Here is a 14,507-nt window from a genome sequence, read left to right as displayed (position 1 = left end):
TTGCTTTGCCGTGCAAAAAAGAAAAAAAAAAAGGAAGAAGAAAAAAAGAAAAAAGAAAAAAAAGGGCTTTGACAATGTGCCCAGCGCTTTATGCTTCTCACTGGCAACTCTGAGGCGGATATTCTGTTGTAGGTGTGCCTGGTTTCACTTTCTACCCCACCAGCAGGGTCAGCGAGGGGATTTTCAGTTTTTGGATACATTCTATTTCCAGAAAGCATAGAGCAAGAGTAAGAGCGAGAAAGAGAGAGAGAGACAGAGACCGATGCAAGCAACTGAGGGGACAAGGACACTACTTTATATACATATATATGAAAACATGAAGCAGTTCTGCTTGAACTAGAGCCCGACCGATAAAATTAGCCTGCCGACATGAGCTAATTGCAGATAAATCGGCATCAGCGTTTATAATGGCCGATAAATGACAATTAAAAAAAGAAAAGGAGAAACGGAAGATGGTGTTTCATACAATATGTACCTAGATTAATTCCAGACAACGACATGCTACAACTCAAAGTATTTATTTGGCGTTTCGAAGGCATGTTGACTGTCTTGCCAGAGGGCTACTTCGCACACCCTGAGACCGCGTGGACAAACTCTACCTGCATGTACTACGGACCAATAACAATCAAGCATACTTCAGCATCCAACAGGAACATTTCTTCACACCTCATATTGACAATGTTGCCGTTAAACAAGTCTTACCAATATATTCTATGTGAATACTACAGATGGATCCTTCAACCATGTTATGACATTCATGCCATGCCTGGTTTTGCTGCAGTAACGTGAAAGCCAGTACCATCAGTCAAAGTTCAAAAACCGCATTATGTCATGTTATCTCGGCGAGGGCTCTTAAATAACTACCCGTGACAAATGTTAGGGAAAAATCTTTGTTTATGTAATATGTTTCTGAAAAAAAATATCGGCTGATGCATCACTGTCGGATTTTAAAATACTCAAATATCGAAATCGGTATCGGTCTTAAAAATCCAGTATCGGTCGGGCTCTAGTTTGAACCAGTCTCTGAGATTTAAGCCACCACATGCGAGAGTGAACTTGAGAGCACGGAACCGTGTCCGTTTCCTTCTCGGAGGAACGGTTCTCTACTCCGCTGCTTAGAAACAGCTGTGTCACCAAATCCGGGAGACAAAAAAGCAGCTGTGAGCACTGAGTTTTTGGAAAAGACAAAATACTGACAAGCCCCATCAATTATTTAAGGTAACAAATATAAGAAGACTCATGCTTGTCTTAAAAAAAAAAAAAGAAAAAGAAAAGAAAAGAAAACTTTCTGTCTCTAGTTTTCTTTCAGTCCCACTCTGATTTACTCTGTTGAAATGAGACATCAGGAAACCAAACCAGAGTTGCACAGTTCTTAAACAAACAACACAACAATTTCTCCATTTTTTTTGTAAGACTAACCGCAAAAGCCATTTTTTTTTATCAATCTATAAAACCCATGAAGAGGGAGAAGAGAAGAAACGCTGCATGAAAAGGCACTGAAACGTACAGGCTGCGGCTACACTGCAATGAATGAAAATGAAGCAGAGCAGAAGACAGTGAGTGAGTGAAAATGAGAGGGAGAAAGAGCGAGAGAAAGAGAAGGCTGCATACTGTGATGAAAGAATGGCCGAGAAGAGAGACAGTGAGTGAGTACGAGAGTGAGAAAGAGAGAGAGAAAGAGAAGGCTGTATACTGTGATGAAAGAATAGCCGAGAAGAGAGACAGTGAGTGAGTACGAGAGTGAGAAAGAGAGAGAGAGAAAGAGAGAAGCCTGTATGTTGCAATGAAGAAGGAAAGAGGGGTGGATAGAGTGACTGAGTGCAAGAGTGAGAGAGAGTGTGTGTGTGTGTGTGTGTGTGTGTGTGCACGCAAGAGAGAGAGAGAGAGAGAGAGTTTCACATTCCTGTAGAAGCATCATGCCAGCCTTATCTCTCCTGTCACTCTCTTTCTCTTACACCAGTTACAGTCAACGGAGCTGTTCGCTGTTAACAGTTCATGCCCACGGGCAATCAGTGCTAAATATTCCCTGATCATCTCTGCACCTTCCACCGCACAGCAAACTAGAGCGTCAAGAGACCGCTGATATGTTTCATACCCACAACCAGGTTCCTGTCCCAGTCAGAATTCAGTCTAAGACCAGTAGACCTTGTTGAGGCTAATAAGCACAACAGCAACCCTCTTCAGAGTCTCCGCGGGAGTAACGAAATGTAACCGTAGCTGTTGGCGACAACACGCTGTTAACACAAATGAAGTGACCGAAAAAATGAAGTCCTCCAGGAGACTCACGACAGCTGTCAAACAGAACGGCTGTGATTGGTGAGTAATATAGTAATACTGCCTCCTGTAGGCTGTTTCAATAGGCCCAACAACCAAAGCTGACAGCTTCCAGACATCTAACGCAACAAAAGATGGAAAGATTAGAGATGTAATAACATGAACCGTGTGCTTCATCTTCTGTCCACAGCTTACTGACAAACACCTTCAACTGATCGAAAAACAAACAAACAAACAAACAAACAAACAAAAAAACGACCCCAAATTATTCTTCTTTTATCCAGACAGAAAAAGAAATACACTTGTGTCAAATACCCGCTCAAAGCATATTTCATTACTCGGGGCAGGAGAAATTAGTATTGGCAGAAGGCATATGTAGGAAATACAACAGCAAAGTTCTTATCTAAATAGTTACATTTCATCCTGAGTACACGGCATGAATATAAATTGAATGTAAATCGTAACTATAAATGAAAGCTTCACTGACAAAAGTTTTTGGGGCGAGGAAAAGACGACAGACAAATTTAAACTGTCGTAACACACAAATACTTAACTAGACACCATCCAAAGTCTGACCTCTGTGACCGATGTACACTGCTCAACACCAATCTAAGCTCTTTAGGAACACTGTGTGTGTGTGTGTGTGTGTGTGTGTGTGTGTGTGTGTGTGTGTGTGTTCATACCGTTTACAGCAGAGAGGTAGGACTTGTTGTTCCCACGGGCCTTGTTGGTAAGATCCTCAGTAATATCCATATGCGCGTGTATCTCCTCTCTCATCTCCTCCAATACGGCACATAAGTCATTCTCCCAGTACTCTTTATCCAGGCATTCAATCAGCTCTGCCAGCTGCACCTTTGTGCTGTAGTACCAGATCTTTTTATTCTCCTGATCGCCGTCCTCCTCACTGAAACATAAACAAACAGGAGAGAGAGAGAGAGAGAGAGAGAGAGAGAGAGAAGAAATTAGACCAGCCTGTGTCCATGAGTGGGAGTCAATCACCCTGACCGCTTTACATTGATTTTTTTTTTTTTTGTTCTGTGTGTGTTACAGGTTTGGGTGGGAGTCAGAAATCATTAATTAGGGGCTGACAACACCACCTTGCCATTTTTGGGCTTCACGCTGGAGTGTGCTAAAACTTTTTTTTTTCTTTTGGACAAGAGCTAAACTGAAAAGTTTCGTAACTGCTTCCTGAACCGCAATTTTAGAGCACAGACCACAGGGGCCATGGTTGGCATACTGCATTGTTACAGTACCAGAACAAAAACTGATGCCCAACAAACTCACTAAAGTTAATCTTAAATGTAACCAAGCAAGGATCTTCACAATTTACAGATTACTTTACAACTCCCACTGTCTGTACTGATGTTTAATAATGAGAGAAATGAAAGTCTACAGTACCTGTCGCAAAGGAGAACTTAAAAGAACACAGCTATCGGTGAAAGGCTGCCATGTCATGGATGACCAAAGTCATTATCCGGCAATTACCTCTAGGCCATCAGGGATCCGCTCAGGACAAAAGAACCTCAGCTGTTTTCAGGACAACAGCCCGGGACAAAACTTATCTAGGAGATTTAATCTGACCTCTACTACAGAGTGTCAGCGCCACGCACCATAGCTGAGACATTTCCCTCCCGCAGGAAGAGCCTAAACTCCACCTAATTGCCATGTTTGTTCTATACAACATCTTGAAAACATGAAGTCGCAATAACTTGAACATGAGTTCGGCCTAAGCACACACTGGGCTCCTGCTAAAACTCAAACAGACAACAGATCAATACGAGAGACAAAATTAAATAAGCAAGATCTAAACCGTTTTCAAACCATTCCATTACTGACACTGCCCATTTAGCTAGAACAAAACGCTGCTGAATTAAGTCTAAATAAGGATTCATTCACGCTGGCTTTACTGGGGGGAAGCAGATGAGGCTAATGCCCTGAACAGAGTCATTTTTCCTGCATGGTTGAATTTCACCCTTCGGCTAAACTGGATATCCTTTAGATTGGCACGTGTGATAGACTGTCATACACAATGAACTACACTTCAGTAGCCTACAATTACATGTTGCTGTGCAACTCAGAAAAACGACGCATAACGACAACAAACAAACAGAAGCAGTTGGGGGGGGGGGGGGGGACGGATAAATTCCTAGAGTCCTGGTTGATCGTATTCACAGCCGTGAGAACGCAAATGTGAACGTGGAGTAAAACGCATAGAAACAGAGAAATGGCGACGAAGCAGATGACTCAGTCGATACTCACACAACTATTCTCCTGTTAAGGAACCAGTACTTCCTCTGATGGCGGTCATAGCCGATCGGCTCCTGGCGGATGTACGGCCTGCTCCTCTGCAGTTCCGTTATGCAGTCGGACACGCCGGGCACCTTGTGCGCCACGCAGACCTCGCACTGCCACTCGTCCTCGGGCACCTCCTCGAGAGGCGGTTTCACGCACTCCAGGTGGTACACGGCCGAACACGTCTCGCAGCAGAGCAGGTCGCCGAGGCGATGACAGACGCGACAGTGATCGTCGTACTGGATCACGCCCTCCGACATCAGCTCCTCGCGGGCCAAGTTGGTCGTGAGAAACTGATCCACCAGAAACTGAAGGACCTTGACTTTGCTCTCCAGAGGTCCGAAAGGGTACTCCTCCCCCTCCAAGTAGGGGAGCACGTGGTGGTACTCGGTGTCGCTCTCGCAGTACGCCCGCACCACCTCCGGCCACGTCATGCCGTCGATGAAGTAGAGGGTGGAGTTGACGGAGTCTTTCAAGTCGGTCGGACCGAACGTGGTGTTGGAGCCGTCTTCCTCCCGAAGGATGGCTTTAAGGAGAGAGATGTGCGTCTCGGCCATCAACGTGCACTGTTCCTGCCCCACCAGGGCGGCGCAGAAGTCCTCGAAACGGAACGGCGAGAGGCGCAGGACAGGGCTGAAGTTGCGGAGGACCTCGTAGATGGCTGAGGCGTTGAGGAGCTGCTCATTGGGAAGCAGGAGGTCCTCTGAGGATTTGGGGATCTCCAGAGGAGGAATCTCCTTCTCCTCGAAGATGGGAGAACGCGGGCGGCGTGCTCGAGGCCTCCTTCGACCTGAAAACGCCATAAGTGAAAACGGAATTAGACCAAGAAAAGAAACTTTGGCAAAAAAAACTGTCCCACCTCACAACTGGAACTTTACATTACCGAGGTGATGAAAGCAGCAATTAAGTGTTCCATCACTTCTACACTTCACAAACTTTAACACCTGCCAGGTCATACTAACTAGACTGTTCACTAAGTGATGTTTAATGGTTAGAAGTGAGTAACTCTCTAATCGCTGCTTTGACAGTGCTACCATCACACTGTCAACTCTCTAGTAAAATCTTCAGCACCTTCAATGTGAAGATCTGACGATTTGATTACGAACTCAGTTTTACAGAGGAAGTTTGGCATCTTGACTAGCTCCCTGCACCAGAAACACTGACTTGACAAGCACCATAAAACCTTGAAAGTCAACCTTGATGAAACAGAAATCTCAGGCATCACAATAACACTGTTTGTTGTTGAATAGCCCAATCATTGCATGTAAGACAATCTGAAATAGGAGGAAATAGTGTGATGTCAAAGTGATAGAATCTCGACCCTAAACAAACACACATAACCAGAAACAACCGACAATTAGTAAATTAAGTCAACATAATATTGGGATATACAAAGTAACAACTCACTGAAGAAATTAAAGTGAACCAAAGAACTGAAAAAAATTTCCCCCCAAAAAATAAATGATTCGTTCCTGTTTTAGAAGATGACAGAAACTACTTGTACTTAGCCCTTGCAAAGCTGTCAGACTCTCATGACACTTCATCAGGTGAAAAGGAACTGGCGCTCACATTCAAAACAATGGGGCACATGGTACCCTGTCATTAGCCTCTCTCTACAACGAGCTAGCTAATAAAGGAGTGACAAACACTGCCTTACTGGACCCTCAGACAGTGCACGACTTGAGCGCCACAATGGGAGAGATTATAAATCAAACAGAACAGATTTCTTTTTAAAACAGAGACAAAATACAATTAAATGTAAGGAAACAAACCTACAAGCATACTTCACCTGATGATATTGGCTAGCTAATGACTGACAGAAGTATTGGGGCTAACTGGTTAGCCTGGTCAGCTAGCTAGATAAGTTGGCTAACTTTTGGACTGTGTATACATGGGTTTAATACATGCATGAGTTTCATATTGCAGTATCCAATTTTAAGTTCACTAAACATCAGGCGCATGCTACATTTTACTGCCACAAGATATGTGCGGATCAGAAAAGCAGCTACCTTAATTTGGTTGACTAACCACTGGTTAGCTACTTTTGTTAGCTAGCTTAGCTAATGTGTTGCACAGCGAGAACGAGCTAACAAGCTAACTAAGCTACAAGCTAAACCGGCAGCCTTAGTTTACTGTAGCCATTATTGCACGTTTGGACTGGGAGCTGTACTAATGTATCCTAACATGATAAGGAACTGAAAAATAATCTCCACAGAAGGGTCGTTCTGTGTTTCACATTCTCGTGCTCACAGGCTCATAAACCACAACCAAGAGCTTGACACAACCACTTTAGCTAAACGTTAGCTAGCAGTGCTCAGTCGAGGCCTGTCTTTTCACAGGGACCAGATACTCCATTTTGAACCTTAGAACCCGCACAATTGAAAATTTAAGACGACAAACAGCCAAATTATTCCTAACTTTCATTCACTGACAGCTCTCGGTTGGTACATTTCTCTGTCCACTTATACTAGACAAGCAAGCTTCTTGGGACTTAGCAAACTCTTTTTAACCTGGAGTGCTGCCATGGCTACGAAAACTGCTCTCAGTACAGTAGCTGGCATCATCATCATCTTCCTCGGCTATTTCCTCAAGGTAGTCCGACTCATCGTCGAGGGCCTCTTCTTCCTCCTCATCGGTTACGCGTTCTTCAATGTACTCTTCTTCTTCTGATCTCAAACTCTCTGCATCTTCTTCATCCTCTTCGCTTTCGTGGTCATCGTAAACCACTAGGCTGGTAGCGCTCCGTCTTCCCCTGCCTCTTCCAGAACCTCTACCTCTTCCTCTACCCCTTGATGTGGATGATCCCACTTTCCTTCGGCCCCGCGATGAATGGTAATTCCCCCTTTTGGGAGTCACAAAATCCACATCGGTGGTACCTCTCCCCTTTGCCCTCAACCCTCTTCGTGGTCTCAAACCCCGAACTGGCGCCGAAGACGGCTCCTGCATCAGCAAGGTTTTGGGCGGCCTGCCTCTTCTCCCCCTCATTATTTATAAAAAACCCTTTTATTTTCAGTTCCAGTTTTTCCGTGCAACGGACGCACATAAAACCCGGGAAAACGGGTACCACTTGAAAGATAATCTTGCAGAGATCCTGAAGTAGTAGTCCCAGTTGAGCCCCGGTCTCGGTTAACGTGAGAAAGCTCAAAGCGAATGGCCGGCGTCCCGTTTCGGGTCGCTCGTAGCCGCCATATTTCTCTCTCTCTCTCTCCGTCTGCTGAAAACAGACAGCAGGCCTAGTACTGGAGTCACGTGGTCAACGCTCTACAGAAGAAGTGGTTGAAAGATGTAGCTCTACTTTTCACTGTAAAATAGTATCATGAACGGTTTGAATTACGGCCATTGCCTACTTTCAGTAGGTGTCATTTGAAGTTTGCGATCTTATCTAACGAAGACTCATTATCGAATATACAAAAGACAATGTCTTTTGCCTCTTCGTTGTGTACACATGCGATGTCTGTCTTTCCCTTTACTTTCGATTGAGACAATGCAAATGTAGCCAGCTAAAATTGTCCCTCACCTCTGATAATCACTTATGAAAATTAAAATCAGTCTGTATGAGAATCGTAAATGATTTTGAAACGTCTCTGTTTTGAGCTATTCGAATCTGAATCACGAATTCTCTTTAAGTGTATTTCACTGTTTTGGATGATAAGTAGGTATAAAATATAAAGACACAGAGAGATGTTATTTAATTTTTTTAACGATTATCTCTGGATCAACTACTTCCACGTGTTTTAAGCGCATAGTTTTAAATACTAACATTCAAGGTCACTAATCCTCTTATATAAATATTCAAAGGTATATTCAAGTATATGTTCATATATATTTTCTAATTGGTGGAATCTGGAGCTTACTTTTTTGTCAAATTTTGCCATCAGCTATTCTGTCCAATTGTTTCATCCGTTTGTCTCGTTTTATGATGATTAGACTACATATGAAATCATAATAACATTGCGTGGTTCATATGCTCAAATTGTTTGGCAAAAGGGTGAATATTTAATCCCACAATCCAGAGCTTTAAGTCAGTCAGGCTCCAATATCCCATACAAGTGAGTGTGTGCGTGTTTCAAAACAGACCCTAAGGGTTTAATGGTACATTCCCGGTTCTCCTCACCGTTATGTCATCCGAAGAGAGATGCTTAAAACCTGTGTTATTGTTTCAAGGATGAGGTTAAAATGCACACTCCTCAGATGTGGTGGTGAGTAGTTTTGGAGAGAAGAGCAGCCATTCCTTAAACGGATATGTTTATGTAGTTTTAAAATATGTTTTTCTTTCTTTTTTCCCTTTTTGCCTTTTTGTCCGAAAAGTAGCCCTCTTGTACCAGAGACACAAGCACATGCACGAGGTTTACCATAAATATAAAGCTGATACAATAAAAAGATCAGTCTTTTACTATGACCTGTATTATTAAGTAGCTGGAGCGTATTTTAGCCCTCAGTACTTTGTTGTGGTCATATTGGTAGGAAGAATGATAAATAGTGGTTGTGGATTTCGAACCATTTCTGAAGCTCGGAAACATAGGCAAAATGTGTTGGTGGGTTTCGCTCTTCCCCCGTGCCAATTCTGTACAGTACCGCATAGTAGCGGCAGCATACCCGCGAACATAGAAGGGTAATTGTTGGTAACTTGCGTATAGTTCGGAAATATTATAAACCGCGTTATATGGAAGCCTGTACTACTGAAATCCCGACATAAACTGCTGAGCACACTGAGGCATTACAAATAAACTGGTGTTGTTTTTGGTTGTTGGGCTTTCTTTATATATATTATTATATATATAACAATCTGTTTCCAAAGGCACTCCCATGATGCATCTTTGTAGTCGTGGCCGAGTGGTTAAGGCGATGGACTAGAAATCCATTGGGGTCTCCCCGCGCAGGTTCGAATCCTGCCGACTACGGAAGGTGTTTTGCATCTCCATCAGATGAGTGTTGTGAAACACAAAGCATGTTAAGAAAATGGTGGAAACATGCGTTTAGATAAAGTCTAATGTAGAATTCTAGCCAATGTGTATTGGAATTACCTAATTTACAGTGTAATTCTCTTCTCCCCGAGGTATGAATTTGTACAACAGTCTCAAGCATACCACTAGATGGCAGTATATACCACCGAAATTGCGCTCGATTTACAAGCGTATCTCTGTAACAGGAGAAGATATGCGATAGATCTGTAACACGCTATGTGCTCCACATTTCAGTATTTAGTTATCTGAGATATATAACACCCTGTTTATGACACCAGACTCAAGCACAATGCGATACTGTACAATAATGCAACAATTGTGATTACAGAAGTTTAGTCACGTGAAAACGTTGTTAATGGTATTTTTGGATTCTGTCTTACATACCTACAAGTTAAATCAAGTTAAGGACCTCGACCATTTTAGTGTACGAAAGTCAAGGCTGCGCCAATCAGAAACGCATTTCCATTTGGTTCTTTATCTAACGGCTTAAGATTTAATCTAAACTGGTTTACAGGTGGATCTAGACTTTCGACAATATCTCAAAATGCATCACAGTGACTCAGATATGCAGGTTCCCATTATCTGCTGAGGGATGGGTGATATAATGGTGCCAGTCTGGATCAGTTAGAGTGTCTCTGTGTTGATGCTGCTGTGACCGGAGGGGTATTAAAATGAAAGAAAAGCAGTGAGATGTGCCTACATAATTATACGTGAGTTATTACAAAGAAATCAGTGTTAGCAATAATAATATTACCTGCCATTACTTTGTACGCACATTGTAAAGGTTACAGGGCTTGAAATGATTAATTAATCGAAGAATAAGAACTTGTCGGAAGTTTGGCCTTCCAATAGGACCTGTTGCATGTTGTACCGCATAAGAGATCAGATGCAGGAGCCTCGGCTGGTCAGCCCTGTCGAATACTCTCTCTCTCTCTCACACACACACACACACACACACACACAGAGCAGACAAACAAACATGTGACAGAAGGCAGAACCGGTACAGTCAGAGAGCGCTCGGTAAAGCTACCGTCAGAAGTATACCTGGAGGGCAGAAGGGGGGGGGGGGGCGTTACAGCTGTGTTTGCATGTTATATAACCTTTATCTCATAAAGTCTGTGAGGCACAGTATGAATCATCTTCTGCTTTATGAGGCCAGTGACGGTGATGATGAATAACCATCCAAAGGCTTCCCGAGTGCTCTCACGAATAAATCTCAAGCCAATTTAGAGAAGTGGTTTAGGGGATCTGATGCAGCGGTGATAGAGGAAACCTGCTCTCCTCGTGATATTGTAATCCACATTGTTCTTTTTTTCCATTTTTGAATATGCAGAAATGAATAAACGCACGTGCAGCGCAGACAGAATCGTAAGTTCGGCTGAGGACAAAGAGTAGTACAGGCTTGCCAGTTGTGAAAATGTATTGACAGTAGAAAATGCCAGACCTTTTAGAGGCAAAATAAATGTTTGTCTAATTACGTAAATGGCACCGTTAAGTGATAGATTGAGGAGAAGTCATGAACCCTCAGCAAGTTTGCGTATCTTGATGTTCTATACTAGTCCGAGAACTCTTCAAAAAACGAATAGCACCTCTGACTGACACATAAAGGGAAAAAAGACATTTCAGCCTGGGACCGAAATTCGTTTTAATAATCACTTATCATTAGACCATCATTAGGCTATATAATATAATGCCAAGAACTGAGGTAGTGTCCAACTGATGTACATATACATATACATATACATATACATATACATATACATACAGTGTGAGAAAGTGTATTGTCCCTTTTCCACAAAAATAGAGGGGAAGAGAGAATAAAACTATTTGTAATTCTGGTACAGTTATACCCTTTACCTTGAGATGCCACCCTTTAGTAAGGATATAAAATGATTTTCTTGCTTGGCTGTTTTCCACCGTTTTATGTAGATTTGTTTATGATTTAGGTTAGGAAGAAACACGGTCCTCACTTGAAGAGGTAATGGATTTGGAATAGGATCTTTCTGAAGAATCGTATCCGTAACTAGCAATGACCAGTAATGGAGGTTGCAAAGACTGACGGTCAACAGAAAAATCTCTGTAGATGGAAAATACACACACACACACACACACACGCACGCACACACACAATGTTGCAATAAGTGACTTTATTGACCTTTTCAGAGAGACGGTTTGCATTCCTGCATCCTGATGTCAGTCAAAAATAATATATATATTTACATTAAAAAAATGCAATTATCTGGTTGCAACGTTTTAATCATTCTGCTCATCGCCCTCTCCAGGTGGAAGACAATGGAAATATCTTAACACTTACTCTCCTTCCTGTGACGAATGGGGGCTATGTAAATATAATTCTAATGCATGTTTTGAAAATACAGGTTGGGTACGTTTTGGTTATGGAGACATTTCAGGCGTCCATAGCCTCTGTAAATGGAAGCATCTGGCAATAGGTGAGAGCCGTTTTATTAGTTTAATTCCTTATGTGTATCACGAAGTTCATAAGAGGCTGGATGCAGGTGCGGGTGGGGTTGTATTGAAGGAGAACAAGATAGCAGGAAAAAACGCAAGGACCACGTACAAAGGAAACAGGTACGTTGTATCAAACAGACATTGCTAGGTCTTAGTAAAGACTTTGCAAAGAGTGAGAGTTAGGGATGTGATATTTATACAAACAAGTTAATTAGAAAAGGGGTGGAACAAACCCAATGAGCAAACACAAACAGGTATAGACAACGATGGTGAAGTGTGACCGGTGATCAGTAGATTGGCGACGCTGAACGCTGAATGACAGAACCGGCGAGGGGAGGATACAAGGTCGTTATTTGTGTGTCTGTCAGTAAAAGCTCATTAGAACAGATTAAGCCATGAGTCTTAGACGGCCTGGTCTTTTTTTTTTTTTTTTACACAACGTCACCAAAAAGCATAAGCAGAAGCTTGGGGGCTGAGTCAGTGTTGCGTCAAAGGCCAAAAACCATCATTGCCTTTGCCTCTTTGAATTGTTTTTTAATGCATTATTATCTTGCTCTGAGCAGCTATGCCTGCACTAAACATGACACACATCTGTTTTACCCCTCAGCCTCTTGTTAGACCGTCACCTCACAGCAAAAGAAGGACAAAGACCACAAAGGTCAATGTATTCTGTGAAACACTTATGACATTATGGTGTAAGCTTCTACAGTTAGTCTTTTTTTTTTTTTCTTTCTTTTTATGTAAATCTACCTTCACCACACACAAACCACAGACTGATGTGAACTTGTGGTATTTACCTTTTGTGTCTTCCCTCGGGGTTTTGGAACACCCAAAAGGTTGTTGAACGCGTCAGGAGGATGTCATTGACCTACTATCGAAACCTACAGTTCTCTGCTTCAGGCTCAGAGTGGTGCTTCAAACTTAACAGAGTAAATTGGCCTACATATGACCCCTCACCCACCCACGACAACCCCCCCCCCCCCCCCCAACCACACATCTGGATGTGGAGGCGGGTGTGTGAATATTTCCCATTTTATACCACGTTTTTACTATTTAAGCTGAATATGACTAAATTAGTATTCACTCTGTCTCTAAAGCAGGATGTGCCAGCTAGACCAGCACCGGATAGCCACATGTGTTTACAATCAATTCCCAGTGTGAGGACATAGTCTTCGTCAGCCTGTCTAAACACTGGCTGTAAAGTGAGGGACAGTAAACTTTATTCTTCAACTGAAGTGTGATTTCCAATGTAAACAGGTTTCAGTACTGTAGTAGGACATTATATATATATATATATATATATATGTGTGTGTGTGTGTGCGTGTGTGTGTGTATATATACACACACACACATACATTTTTGCCTATTAAAAGAAAAATGATTAATAATGATGATTAATATTATATAATGATTAATATTAATAACATTAATAATGATTCTTAAACGTGTGTGCAGAGCAGGCCGTTCACCAGACCGTGATTAACGTGAGGTTTGAGTTTACTCTAAACAACAGACTCAGAGTCTGCACCACAGAGCCCAAAGGCAAGACAGGGAGCGCCCAGCTGTCCTCACCATCTTCACTCAACTCATCATACAGAGACCCGAAAAACGAGGACAAACACGCAGCCTCAGGGATTACAGCTCAGTCAGAAGAGAGAGAAAAAAAACCAGATAGATAAAGACTCTGAAAGCCACTGCAAATTCAAACGGCATGAAGTGAATGATGGGAATTGGGGGGGAAAAAAAAAAAGATTTGGTCTTTATTATTGTCCGTGCATGCCTGTTTAGCTGGTGTTGGAATTGACTTAAAACTAATAAACTAATTGACTTACTGGTATAAATAGACATAATATACTGTTAAAGTCAAATCTACAGAAGTAGAGCTACAAGAGTCAAAGGGTTTGGAGACAACACTTGTATTTTTGTTTTTGATGTTTTTGATGAGTGAGACAGACTTTTGTGTGTTCAAACACTCAGGGGGGGAAAATGTTCTTCAGAGCGCATTCATTATTCTAACCAGTCAGCAACTATAAATGACTGTCTAAGTGCTGTTTACACTTTAAAGACAAACTAACTGTTAAAAAAAAAACAAAAAAACAAAAACTCGCTTACGTCATTTTCTTTTTTACAATTTCATTTTATTAATTTGAAAACAAAAAAACCCCCGCAAATTTAAAAAAAAAAAAAAAAAGTCATAAAACAAAAAACAAAAAAAAACCAAAAACACAAAACAAAACAAAAAACAGACAAATAAACAAGAATAGCAAAAAAAAAAAAAAAAAAAAAACCAAAAAAACACTGGGTATGGAAGAGGGTGGGGGAAAGGGTGAGAGAGAGAGAGAGGTTTAAATAGGTTGAGGATGGGCTGTGATGTGTGGGGGTGGAGGGGGGGGGGGGGCGTCAGTGGTTGAAGAAGCTGGAGTAATGTTTGTGATCTCTCACTGCAATATGCAAAAAAATCAGCAGCAGGTCAGATTATTGAACACAAAAGAGAGAGAGAGAGAGAGA

General features: G+C 42.0%; 1 protein-coding gene and 1 non-coding gene across 2 annotated transcripts in view; one reads left to right on the top strand and one right to left on the bottom strand.

Annotated features, from left to right (window-relative positions):
• Positions 1-7,551, bottom strand: part of bptf (bromodomain PHD finger transcription factor) — a 30,317-nt gene extending 22,766 nt beyond the window's left edge. Inside the window, exons 1-3 of the mRNA XM_030793475.1 lie at positions 7,077-7,551; positions 4,534-5,356; positions 2,958-3,178 (exon numbers count right to left, since the gene is read on the bottom strand). Of these exons, the coding sequence (XP_030649335.1) occupies positions 2,958-3,178; positions 4,534-5,356; positions 7,077-7,551 (1,519 nt within the window). The remainder of the gene's footprint in view (positions 1-2,957; positions 3,179-4,533; positions 5,357-7,076) is intronic.
• Positions 7,552-9,385: 1,834 nt separating this feature from the next.
• On the top strand, positions 9,386-9,467 carry trnas-aga (transfer RNA serine (anticodon AGA)). Its single transcript has one exon. It is a non-coding gene; the product is annotated as a tRNA-Ser (tRNA).
• The last annotated feature ends 5,040 nt before the right edge of the window (positions 9,468-14,507 follow it).

Source organism: Chanos chanos, chromosome 16 (assembly GCF_902362185.1).
Source record: "Chanos chanos chromosome 16, fChaCha1.1, whole genome shotgun sequence".
NCBI lineage: Eukaryota > Metazoa > Chordata > Actinopteri > Gonorynchiformes > Chanidae > Chanos > Chanos chanos.
Note: the sequence above shows the minus strand (reverse complement) of the source record. Positions and strands in the feature narration are given on the sequence as shown.